At 32.6% G+C, this 13755-nt stretch overlaps 1 protein-coding gene across 1 annotated transcript; it reads left to right on the top strand.

Moving 5' to 3' along the window:
• The first annotated feature begins 8780 nt into the window (after window positions 1–8780).
• LOC105177799 (peroxidase 73) lies at window positions 8781–10828 on the top strand. The gene is given in 4 exon segments (NM_001319692.1): window positions 8781–9035; window positions 9110–9310; window positions 9404–9569; window positions 10251–10828. Coding segments are annotated over 4 exon segments (993 nt in total). The 5' UTR covers window positions 8781–8816; the 3' UTR covers window positions 10658–10828.
• Window positions 10829–13755: the final 2927 nt, after the last annotated feature.

The following is a 13755-nucleotide window of genomic DNA, read 5'->3' as shown; positions in this document are numbered from 1 at the left end:
GTTGTCTACATGTGTGCAGTTCACACACAGTCCTTAGTTTTAAAAGTTGGTATTATTTCGACAAGATTTTACTGTTACAAATACCATTGCACCATACATGGACGAGAATGATATTCAAGTACTCCACTTTATCCATTTAGGCCAAAGAGATCTCGTTTGATTGGTAAAATTGAGATTTTGTTACTAAAAAACTATGGTTCGAATATATCCAATTTGGGTGTATATATTTACCTACTTCTATGGTAGTTATTATTATTTTTATCTCGTTTAAATATATTTGTTGATTCCAATCATTGATTTATTAAATCAGTTTTTGAATATAAATGTATTGAATGATCGATGTAATCAATCACATAACATATTAAAAAAAAAACTTTATCCAGCTAACAAAATGTAAGACTTAATTGAATTGCGACCTTTAGCCGATGGGGCACAAACTTTTAACACTAGAGAGCCCTTAAATTAATTAACCTAAGAATGAACAAAGTAAAACGTAGACATACATAAACTGAATTTCAGCAGAGGCCGCATGACTGCAGAGCTACATTTCCAACACATGCGTAGACTGTTCTTTCACCTGCCCAGATTTCAAGAACCATGCATTCTATTTTTTCCCTCGATTTTCCTACAAAATTATTACCTAACTGAATTCAAAAAACCTAGGGAATTCATGTAAGAAAAGTTAAAAACTGAAGAACCCAAGACAAAAAAAGAAAAGGATGGAGGTAGAAATATAAAATAATATATATATATATATATATGTATATTTTTTGGGAAAAAACGAAAAAGTTGGGAAAAGGTTATTTTGGTCGCACGTAGTGGCTGGAGTGTATAGTCTGTCCCGGGGTCTTGAGTCTTGAGCATTGAACAATTATTTATGAAATCCGATGGAGGACAAATGCTGACAATTTTCCCATGCTTTCTTGAAACGTGAGATCACTTAATTGCAAAATGGTAACATAACTGGATAATCATGCACACACACCGTTCATCATCATCCTCATCCATTTTTACATATTGTTAGTAAAGAAACAGAAGCTACGCACCAAAGGACAACTTTACTTTTTGCAAATTCTAATATTTAATATTTTAGTTTGTGACAATGATACGAGATTCACAGCTTAAACTCATGCTATTCAAATATTTATTAGTTTTTATCTTTGAAATTAAGAGTAATTAAGATTAAAATAATATGTATGTAATAAGGTTTCATATATATATATATATATATAATTTCTCAATGTGCTAAGTTTAGAGTTAATTGTTTAAATAGTTAATGTCTCATTCTAATTGCTAAATCAGTACTTAATGTTTTCCACTCGAGTGACTGAAGCCTTCGAATAGAGCTTTTTGGAATTTGGATTAGAAAAAAGGAGATGGAATTTAAATTTGAAATCAACTACGGAAGAAAATAGCTAAAAGTAGATATTAACGGGTATAAATTCATGATTTTCTTCAAATAAATCTGATAAATTACTATTATAAATTCTAAATTCTTATTAAGACCCAAATATTTCCGTATGATATCCAACATTCATAGTGGGATTGATGATATTGAGGTTTATGCCACGTTGCCACTGGTAAGGGGGGAAAAATATTGCAATCTCTAAAAATTTTGAATTCGAATTTCATCAATTTTTTTAATACATATTTATTTTTCCTAATTGTTTGTTTTAAAATTTATAGTATTGTTATAAATATAATTATAATAAGATTAATACAGATCCATAATCCATTGGCCCCCTCCCTAAAATGTAAATAAATAAAAAAACACATACACCACCCTGAGATGAAAAGAATATAGAGAGTATATATGAAGCATGATCGCGTCATGAAACACGACAATGTGGCACTTCAACGTGGTGAAAAAGATGAGACTGATGACATAGATCAGCGTTCATTACAGGGTCCCCCTATGTGTCCGTATTCAATTCAATCAACCTATTACAATTTCTCTAAAGTCTATATATGTCATGACCACTAATTCTGGAAGCCCATGTCTTAAAATCGTTATCCTAATTTTGTATGCTGATGCACCCACAGTCTATGTATTGTCTGTCGGAAGGTTTTTAATAATAATCACGCGCACTGCACCATTATATATAACTTGACAAACTAATTGACGTTCTTATTATTATTATTTTCGTAAAAATGTCTTTTATAAGTTTGACATATAAAACTCATATTCAATAATTGATTCTTTAAGGAAAGTAGTTAGAATGGAGTGACGTTACAATAAGAGAGAATAATATCAACCGGGTATGTCTTACTCGTCTAATACTGTTTTTTTATTATTTTTAATTTTTTGATAAGACATCATAAGTTTTCATTCATTTGTTTGTGAACATACTTCAATACCTGTTGATATTTGAATATTGTTATAAGAAAATTTAATATTAGAAAAAAATATCAAGTGACAATTTTAAAATTTATCAGTAAAATCCCGTTTATTTGTTATTGGGTTAAATAAGAAAATTAACATAAGTTAGTAGTTTGATTACTTAACTGGATGGGAACGCATATTTGGAGGTCGAACCAATTATTAATTACTATAGCACTTGAACAATTCAACCTATCTCTTGAGATGGATTGAATTATCAGCTTATTTTACGCGATATTTCAATCAACTATTGTTTTTTCTCAAATGTATCAGCAGCCGTTTTTAATGATAATTGTATACACAATTTTTTGTTATTAATTTATGCTAATGGTAATTTCTTCCAAAATAATAATGACTAATAAATTATAAAAATCATTATTATAAAAAAATATCTTTTAATCTCTAAATATATATTATTAGTTATAGTATTAAAATTGTCATTTTTTTGGTCCTAATCTTCTCTTTTTCCATACTGTGTATTAAATGATCAATTACCCGAAAAAGAAAGGAAAGAGAAGAAATTTTCAATCTTTAGTAAGTGGGCTAAAAAATTAGAGGAACATTGGATCCACATAAATACAATTTTGTACAATATTTATAGGGCAGGTAAGGGCTTGATGCAGCCCAATTCAAATCTGTGACAAATTTAAAGTCCAAGATTCAGTTGGACTCACCTGGTCCACAAGGTGAAAGAATACCATTTTGACATTCTATGCAGATTGCATTTGATCCATTGTTGGCTTCTACATTTGGTCTTTTTACCCCCTAAAATCTCTTTCACAATAGAAGAAAAATGAAGTCAAGTGGGAAATATATGGTGTCGACACCGCATGACTAACAAGTTATAAGTTGGAATTTTATCAACTTATAAATATTGATATATTTTAATAGAGTTTAATGCAATTTACCTCCTGTAATATTGTAAATTTATATAGGGGGTAAATTGCTAATTCTTTTCATAAAGGAATAATGTACTCATTAACAATATCATATGAGGTTACTTGCATTTTTTTTTATTTTAATAGCAGTTGATGGTCTTGGTGATGGTAGTTACTTATTAGTCATACATATTTTATATGGATAATTAATATATATTAACTTGACATTCATGATATAATTGTAACTGGTTGACTAAAAATAATAAAAACCAACAAGAATGGATATATATTTAGGTGGTTAGGCATTTGGGATGTGGATGTAAATCCAATTATTGAATTACATTGCTCTATTTCTCATTTCCTTTCACTTCACCATTCTGAGTATATGTGACATGAACGAACAGTATTTTTCCTTTCCTTTATGTCCTTTGTTTTAGGGTAGAAATTTGCGGTGTTGGTCGTGCAAAGCAGTAGGTCGCGATTTAGATTGATGATATTGAAGAGTGTGATGGGACACAAGTCGTGGAATTCCATACCATCTGCTATGAATTTTTGTCATAAACTGTGGTCATGTTGAGACAAAAACGTGGCACCTACCTCACATTATTTAATCTTTCACTCAATTCATTAATCATATTATCCAAATTAGGAAGAGTAAAAGAAAGAAGAAGAAATTAAAAGAGAAGAGCCCACAAGAAAAAGTATAGGATTTTTATCTGATTAATCATATTGATACAAGAATTGCTAATTCCATCAAGTTTCCAAGTTGGTGTCCGCATTTCAAACTCAAGTTATATCTACTTGGATTTTCATGCGATTTGGCCTTATTCTAATTTTATTATTACAAAGTAATTGACTGGGATTACAAAACAAATTTCTAGATTTGAGGGTTAGCTGGCACTGAATAATGATTCAATTATTTGTTTGAATCACTCTATCTACAAGCATGTAGAAGTGGTACTTGATTCATCGAGTTCGAATGGGTCATTCATGAACTTATAATTAATAGCGTCAGTTCGAGTTTCTCCAATTTATGACCTACACTTAAATTTACTGCCATGAATCGATTGGTAGGCCTTATTATCAATAAGACATGATTGGTATCAGGACACAAATCGGATCGGTTGAAATCAGAAAATTGGAAGTGGAAAAAAAATTACTTTTTTTTTTTTTATGAAAATCGTTTGATCCAATGATTCTATCGGTGGACCGTGTGATTCGATACTGAGTTGGTTGAATCGGATGGGTCAACAGTCAAATATAAATACATGCTAAAATCTTTAATTTTTCTTCTAAAATGTGTATTATTTCTAGTAAGTACCCTAATTATATTATTTCTGAAAGTGTGCATTATTTCTATTAAGTTGGGATAATTTTTTTTAAGTTTAACTACTTTCTATTATCTATATTACTATAAAAGAAAACCCTTTCATCGTATCAATTTTTGAATAACCCAATTTACCATTTGATTCATTTCTTCTATTAAAAAGAAATGGTCAAAATAGTAATATCAATATTTTTTAATAATCACATAATTATACTTTTCTTTTCTCAACCCACTACTCCATGCTTCTCTCAACTTCCATATTTTTAAGAAATCAGTAATTATAATTTATTTTTTCTCTTTCACCTTCTTTGTATTATTACTCACAAACTTTCATATTTTTAATAAATTCATGCATTTATTTTTTCTTTCTCCACGTACCCCATATTTTTTCATCTCACACAGTTTTAATAATTTCTCTTCGTCCCACACAATATTTTTTGGTATGTTCATGGGGACCGCGTGCAACAATAACTATTTCTATATATAAAATCCTAATTTCGCTTCTCAGTTCAGTTTTGCTATTTCTGTTATATTTTCTTTGATAATTTAGTGTATCATATTTTCTATTAATTTTGAAAATGTATAGTATTATTTCTTGTATTTGATCTTTATTAGTTTGTTTTAAATTTTATTTTATTATATTATATATTTTGAACTATTAAAATCAAAGAAAAATAGTAAAATAAAAAAAATAGGTTGTTAAGTAATATTAATAATTATTTATTATTGAATGTTATTTTTTAAATATTAATATTTATTTATAACATAAATATAACGTCACTTGTCCAACTACGATTGACCTAACGGTTGAACTAGTGACCCATAACCCATTTAATTTTTCATATCAACAAATGGTTTGGTTTCAAAACATTGTGTGTAAGTATTAACCTAGCTATTTTAGTAGTAGTTGTTTATTTATTGTAATAATAATTGTTGTTTAATTATGAATATTATTAAATGATAATAATTAATATGTTATTAATATAGTAATTAATATTGAAATTCATGATATTATTCATGAATTACAATAGCGTGAATTAACTGTGAAGTTATTTTCAATAATACTTGTAGTAAAATTGAGTGTCTCATTTAAATATTTTCATGATGTCCAAGAGACATTGTAGTAAATGAAGTAACAATTATTGGTTGGAATCTTTTTCCTCACATCATACGCTTCTTTTATAATAAAATCTGAGTGGGTTCAACCTCAATCAATCATCATATATATATGTGTCACATAATGGTGCCACTAACTAGCTAGTCCAAGTCTTAGTGCATATGGTACTACTAATATGATATCAACTGCTATTTGTTCCCTCATCTTGCAACCAACGAGCAACTGATTTGTTTTCTTAATTTTTAATTTCTCCGAACATGTCCCTTCATATGGATTAGGGCTGCAGGCTGCTCTGGCTTCTTGATTCCATGATCATCACAATATTGATGTGGGGTTCCACACCACCAGTTATGTTATTATTAACAGATTATTCAGAAAAAAAAAAGAATAGAATAATCTTGAGGATCAGAGCGGGTCGATCCGACTTGATGATGTCGTTACAAAATTTGAACATTCGTTCTTCATCACATCGACAGCTATCAGCGGATTATGTCACTTTGATGTGGCTGGATCAGTGTCCATGCCTATAAATACCTCTCAATCCCAAATGTTAGGTAAATAATTCATTCTACATCTAATTTACTAAGCTTTATCCATGAATCAAATATTACTAACTTAGAGAAAAATTATTATTTTGTCCAATCTAATATATTCCTAAATGCGTCTGTAGACGCATGACTCGAGAACTAAAGCTCGAAATAGTGTACAACCTAGGTACAAATCGACCTTGAAGCCTTGCACACGGGAACTAAGTACGTAGCTCATACCAAATACGTTGGAGCAATTATTTTTAGTTAATTGTGAATTTAAAACTGGATCAAGGAACAACAAATATCCTAATAAATATATATATTATTTATCTTATGAGTTCCAATGTGGTTTATTTTATAATTACCAAACGTCATTGTGTATTCATAAATTTGTAAATTTTGGGTATCGCATCTTTTAAAATGAAATAAAATTGTTGTTCATCATTGGAAATTTGGCTACGTTAGTAAGAGTATAATAGTCTACTCTTTTGGACTATTTTAGGGCATGAGGAGGAGCCAGCATATTCTATTGAGGAACAAGCCTGTACCACGTACATCTATATTGCCAGCATGTACATCAAATTGTTAGACCAAACACGATCCAAAAATATATACAAACATACTTTTATGATAAACACGATCCAAGATATATGTATTACAACATGGGATGCTTTGACATATTAATAAAATCTTTTTTTTTTTTTCCGAAACTATTAGAAAGAATCTTATATTTGCAAGTCTCATCCAAAATGCACGACAGCTTAATACAAAGTGTTGAACCCACAAAAATAGTAAAGATATGTGTAATATCACACGAAATCGTAATATAATTCTCTTTTTTTTCCCTTAGCGAGTGAACGGGACCATCTGCATTATAATAGCAGTATTTTCTCAAGTTGGGCCTATTACACTCAATTAAATCACTTATTATGTAATTAAGAAAAAATAATATTTTTTTATCCCATAACTTAGGATATTTACTCTTTTAGTCTTATTAATTATGAAATTATTATTTTTTTTTTTAATCCTATAACTTCCAAAAAGTGGTATTTTTGGTATCATGACGCCATTCCATTCAATATTTAATGGAAAAAGATCACATGGATGTTAAGTGCTCTAAAAAATTAACTGTCACGTGGTCTTTTCCGTTAAAAACTTAACAGAAAGGTGCAGTAAGATCAAAAGTAATTTTTTTTTTTAAATTACTGATTGAAAGTGATAATCACGTAACCAACGGAACCAAAAGTATTAAATCCCTAAATTACGAGATAGAAAATATTGTTTTTTCTGTATGTATAGTTTTAAAACAATGATCATTAATTATAGAACAACTATAACACTATGTTATGTATTTGTTAAATACAACGGAGAGGATGTTTTGGGTGAGATTATAAGATGTTAAAAATTAATTCAAAAGATTTTCTAAAATTTATAAAATGTTGAAAAATATTTGATAAATTTTATAAAAAAAGAGTTTATAAGATCCAAATATAAAATATTTCGAACTCATTATTCATTTAAAAAAACAGTAAGATTCCCAACTTAACTTTTAGATATTAACGGTTTTTTTCAACTTCTATCATATTAATTACAAAAACATTTCATAAGATATATAAAATTATAAAATACTTTAAATAAAATTAGCGAAACACTTCCTAAATCATACTCAAATAAGATCTTTTTTAAAAAAAATAAAAATATATAATGATTTGAATGAAAGCCCATATATATTAATGGGGGGAATAGCAATTTATCCCCCTGTGATATTAAAGTTGAGCACATTACCCCCCTATGAAAAAAATATAGCAATTTACCTCCCTATACGTTTTAAAATGAAGCAATTTACCTCCTTATATAGGGAGGTAGATTACTTCATTTTAAAAATCATAGGGGGGTAAATTGTTGTATTTTAAAAAATATAGGGAGGTAATTTGCTCATTTGCGATATCACAAGGGGGTTGCTTGCATTTTTCCCTATATTAATGTTAAATACGTACTACCTGCCGCCAACGAAGACTAATTTAGTGAGCGAAGTTGAAATCCGCTGATGAAGAAGTTATAAATTCAGATTCAAATTCTATCAATTTACGAGTATTATAGTTATTGGTAAGTTATAGTATTTAAGAGTTTAAGCCGTATATGGCCTCCAGCTACCCTCTCTTTTGCCAATCATTTTCCCTTCAGCTTTTCCCCTCTTCCATTATGCAGTAGACCCTCTCTCACTTTCAATTCCCAGAAACAAAAAGTGAAAAAGAGAAGAAGAGTAGTATTATTAGTGGACGAGGAGGGCAGTCGCAACAACAAGTGATAAAAAAACAAAGGCGGCCGTGGACAAAGCCACCATCAAACGTCTCTTTCAAAATCATATAAATATATTCACTAACTTACAGTAATGCTCTCTTCGTTGTAGAAAGATTCTAAGCCAACTGGCTATACGACCACTTCTCTCTATTAGATTATTATTATTTATCTTGTCTTTGAACTCATCAAGCCCATGTACATATATAGGGGTAGATTGTCTGTGAAAACAATTTGCCATCGATTATTCCACTAGTTGTCTTGCAATAATCCTAGGAAGAGCAATATGGGTCAATCCAGTTTTCTAATGACTTTATTCACACTTTCTCTGGGTGTTATTGTGTTCTCGGGCAGCGTCTCTGCTCAACTCAAACAGAATTACTACGCAAACATCTGCCCCGACGTCGAGAACATTGTTCGACAAGCCGTCACCGCGAAATTCAAACAGACCTTTGTTACTGTTCCCGCAACTCTCCGTCTCTACTTTCATGATTGCTTTGTTTCGGTACATACTCTTACACATATTTTCTTTTTTCACGACCGGGAAGTCTCTGTTGCTAATCATAATTGCGTGCACAGGGTTGTGATGCATCCGTGATAATCGCGTCGACTCCGGGGAATACAGCCGAAAAGGATCATCCGGACAATTTATCCCTGGCTGGCGACGGGTTCGACACCGTGATTAAAGCTAAAGCAGCGGTGGACGCTGTCCCGAGGTGTAGAAACAAGGTGTCCTGTGCGGATATTCTTGCATTGGCCACCCGCGATGTCATTAACCTGGTCTGTAGCTATAACTTCTCGGTTTTCCTTTTATTCAGTAATTAATAAAAGGAATCTTCTCGTCATCATCAGATCGAAAAATGAATGTTGCAGGCTGGCGGGCCTTCATATCCAGTGGAACTGGGGAGACTGGATGGATTGAAGTCGACAGCGGCAAGTGTAAATGGGAATCTGCCTCAGCCAACCTTCAATTTGGATCAGCTGAACAAAATGTTTGCTTCAAGAGGCCTATCTCAGGCTGACATGATTGCTCTCTCAGGTAATTTTCTACTACTCGCCTCCGACATTCATTTCACCACAGTTCAATTTTCGCATGTCGATTCTGCCAAGTACTTTATATTAAATTGGTTTATTCGTGTTTGCCACACATTCTCTATATATAATTATTGGGTCGTATTATCTGTTCCAGCAGATCACACATTAAGATAAGATAAAGAAAAGACATTAGTAATTTGTCAGCTAATTGATCAAGTCTCTCAAATTGCAAAGTCAACCATTACCTCAATTCTAAAAATATTATTATTCAAATTAAATTTGATCGGAATCAAACTAATTGAATTGTTATTATCAACTAAACTGGACAAAAAGTTTGGAGTTTGTACCTAGCGCGTAATTGTTGGGATAGTTATAGTAGTAGTCTATTTGAACTAGCCATATCAAAATGATAGAGGACTGCATTTTCTTGATAAAAGATGCTATGCATAATTTAAATTTATAATAATGTTTGTCGAGTCGATCTGATTTAGCTTGAACCAAAACCTACGGAACCATGACTTGTGATAATTTTCAAGATGTTGAAGAGTTTTTTTTGTCTTTCAATAATTAATAGAATGGGTCCATATCAACGTGATTGTCACTTGGAAAACATGTAAGAAGAAAAGGTTTGATTTCCTCAAGTCACTGCAGGAAGGACTGATTCACGCTTCCTGTTTCTGTGCAGCGGGCCACACTTTGGGTTTCTCCCATTGCAGCAAATTTTCGAACAGGATATACAATTTCAGCCGCCAGAACCCGGTGGATCCGACCCTAAATAAGCAGTACGCGACCCAACTGCAGGGAATGTGCCCAATAAATGTGGATCCGAGAATAGCCATCGATATGGACCCGACCACGCCCAGGAAATTCGACAACGCATACTTCAAGAATCTCGTCCAAGGCAAGGGCTTGTTCACCTCGGACCAAGTTCTCTTTACGGACACAAGATCCAGAAACACTGTTAATACATGGGCCTCCAACCCGCAAGCCTTTAATGCTGCCTTCATCCAGGCCATCACTAAGTTAGGCCGGGTCGGAGTCAAGACCGCAAGAAATGGAAATATCCGTTTTGACTGCGGGAGATTTAATTAAGAAGTGAAGAGTGAAAGTTTGGAAAGAGAAACTGATAAGAATAATACATATATACATATATATACAGTGCTGCCCTTAACCATGGTTGGCGATTTTTGGGTTTATTTCTTTCTTTGTGACATGCAAATCGGGACCTTACAGGGTTAAAGAAATTTCATTAAATTCATTTTCAATTTGTTCTGTGTTTGATTGATGTCAATTGTGAGATAAAAAGAATTGAGTGTGATGAAAACGTATTTGCACAAAGTCCCCTCAATTCTGTCATTTCCTTCTTTTAAAAAATTGAAAGAAAAGTTACAGTATGCTGTGTTTTCAATTTTGATGAGAAAATTAGAGTACTTCTGAAAGATATGTTAGGCTATGTCCAACCATTGCTTCTCTATTTAAACTAAAATTCCATCCACAGTATGAAAAAATACTGCTGCCTGTTCAGCTGGTCCCCAGACGATTAGAAGCCAGACTGCACCTGTTATTAGACAGAAAATTTCGAAAACCTACCTTCATATTCCACATTATTGAACCAGCATTCTCGAATATATGCTAAGTCTTAAGTTTCACATCGGCTGATAACATGTTCACGGTTGTATCTGCACGTGTCTGCTCATCGAAACCTCTTTCCTGTTTTCTGTCAAATAAACGTTTCTGAAACCCATTGAAAAGTCGTATTAACTATGCAATGAGGACAAGTATAGGAAAGCAGTGGGTCAAAGAATCAACAAACAAGAAGTGAAGAAAGGATGTAATAAAACATCTAAATCAGATAAGCTTGTTTAGTTAGTTGCTAATTATTGATTTGTAATGTCAAAGATATCCTACTTTGCTAATCACTATTTTATTAGAGACGAAGTGATGATTTATGAAAGATATAAAACAAAAGCCAATTGTTAAAAGGGTCTGGAAAAGAAGATGCTACACGCAAAGCGGGTAGTATGCTTCCTTTTCATGGTAGGCCTACTTTGTCTGAAAAGGACAATCTGATGGAAGCTCTAAGGAGAAATTATACAATGGGAGTGGAAAAGTATGAATTAACTGTGTGTTTAGGAATAAGTGATCGTAGCCATTAAGCAGTCACAAGAAGATTAGAACATTCAAAGAAAGCCAACTCTGACCAACAAAAAGATCAACGTATTTGGGTTTTTAAGCAATAAATAAACAATGATACCAAACCACATGCGACAATTATAGATGTGAAAGTGATACCAGTTCTCACTAATGTGATCAGCATGTTGCTACGTTGCTGCGCTAACCTTTAAGCTATTGGGCCCTGCCAAAAAGGAAATAGAGCGACAAGAAACAGGCCGTCCCCATGTTAGCATCAGAAACAAGAATAGAACAGTAGAACTAGAGAATCCACTAATATATGCAGAATAACAGGATTTGAATCCTCTAGGAAACAGAGAACAACAAGGAAACTAATTCCTGCACATGACCCTCAAGAACCTGCCAACTAGACATCAGGGAGTGAAATGTAAATTTGAGGGAACTTACACAGCAGCAACCCATCAGCCCCTAAAACTATTTCCAGTTTAAAGAGTTCCTACTTTTCAAGACAAACATAACTTTAAACTGTGACTTCATAGCATAGTGTCATGATGGTTTTACTTTCACTCATGAAAAGGATAATATCAAGAATAACAGTTTGAAATGGAAACTGGTAGCTTCAGAAAGCACTAAAAGGTCTTCAGTAAGCTTAAGCAAAGCCAGTTAGCAAACGGCAGTTAGGCCCACTCTCTCCGGTGCATATCACATTATTCTGAACTTGAATTCTCATCCCCAGAATTGGTTCTTGGTTTCAACCTCCTTTTTTAAGTATGAGAACATCAATATATTTTGTTCCATTCTTGCACCATTTGACCCAAAAACAAGTTATACCCAAACATGTTTCAAGCTGTGAATTGTCTTTTCGCCTCAAAATACATCTCCTTTTGCTCTTTTCTCTGCTCGTCCATTTCAATTCATCCCTGTCTAACAAACTTCCTACAGCTTAGGGGCGTTGGCTACCAACCAATTAAGGCGTTTAGCCCAATACCTCGAAATAGCTGTCTGCATTGCTTAGCTTCTCCGGCTTTCGTTCCTGCCCTCCAACTCACACGCTTTCATGATTTATTCAGCTATTCAAGCACTTTGCGGAGGTGAATTGAGCATGATTGAAGGACTAGAAAGTAAATGAAAGAATGTAAAAACAATGAAGTTCGGCATGTGGAAATATTTAAACAACACGCATACAATATACTTCAACATTCTCTACATCTGCAGCAACGAAATATCACAGCAACTCGAAAGGACAATACAGGAAATAACGGATGATGAACAAGGGAATGCAATTACGTAGGAGTTTCACATAGACACCTGTCAATCTTCTTAGTGGACAAATTTGCAATTTGTTACAGGAAGCAATTATGGTACTGCTCTTTTGTGTATTCTGCAAATTCACAGAGTAGAATGAAACAAGAACCTACCAACATATCATTATTCTTGGTTGATGAGGGACTGGGTTATCATGAGCTACACTCTGTATGAGGCTACATGGCTAAGTTTGAATACATTTGCACTCATCACGTACATGCTTTGGTCGATCAAAATCCTAATAAGCCCATACAACAATCAAGTTTGAGATCATCTATTAAGACCATTACTAATCACGATTTTTACAGAAATATTTCCAATCTAAAGCTTCCTAACTTCTCTTACAAAGCATGCAGAATTCTAGAGGATTATGCTATTAAACTGCCTACAGAATATTCTCTTTAATAACTTGCAATTAACATCTGTTACTCAGGCTGTAATAAATCCAGACACGTCCATTCTTAACATAGACTAAACAAAATATAAATATTACTGCCACACATAATTCACATTACCTCCATCAAGAGAGTTTATTTACAAAACAAGAAAAAGAATAAAAGATTTTCCCATGGAGAAATCAGAATTCAGCATCTCACAACATGAAGAATTTGATCAGAAGAAGTATATCGAACCTCATTACTTTCCAGTTTTATGTTTATTTATCTATTCATTTGTTTTTTCTTTTTTTTTGGTTGATCCGTGTGTGTTCGTTGGTAGGGAGGGCAGAAGAAGCTGTATGATAACACCACATG

This window comes from Sesamum indicum, linkage group LG9 (assembly GCF_026168435.1).
Source record: "Sesamum indicum cultivar Baizhima isolate 11 linkage group LG9, ASM2616843v1, whole genome shotgun sequence".
NCBI classification, from domain to species: domain Eukaryota; kingdom Viridiplantae; phylum Streptophyta; class Magnoliopsida; order Lamiales; family Pedaliaceae; genus Sesamum; species Sesamum indicum.
The sequence above is the reverse complement of the archived record's forward strand: the minus strand, read 5'-3'. Positions and strand labels throughout refer to the sequence as shown.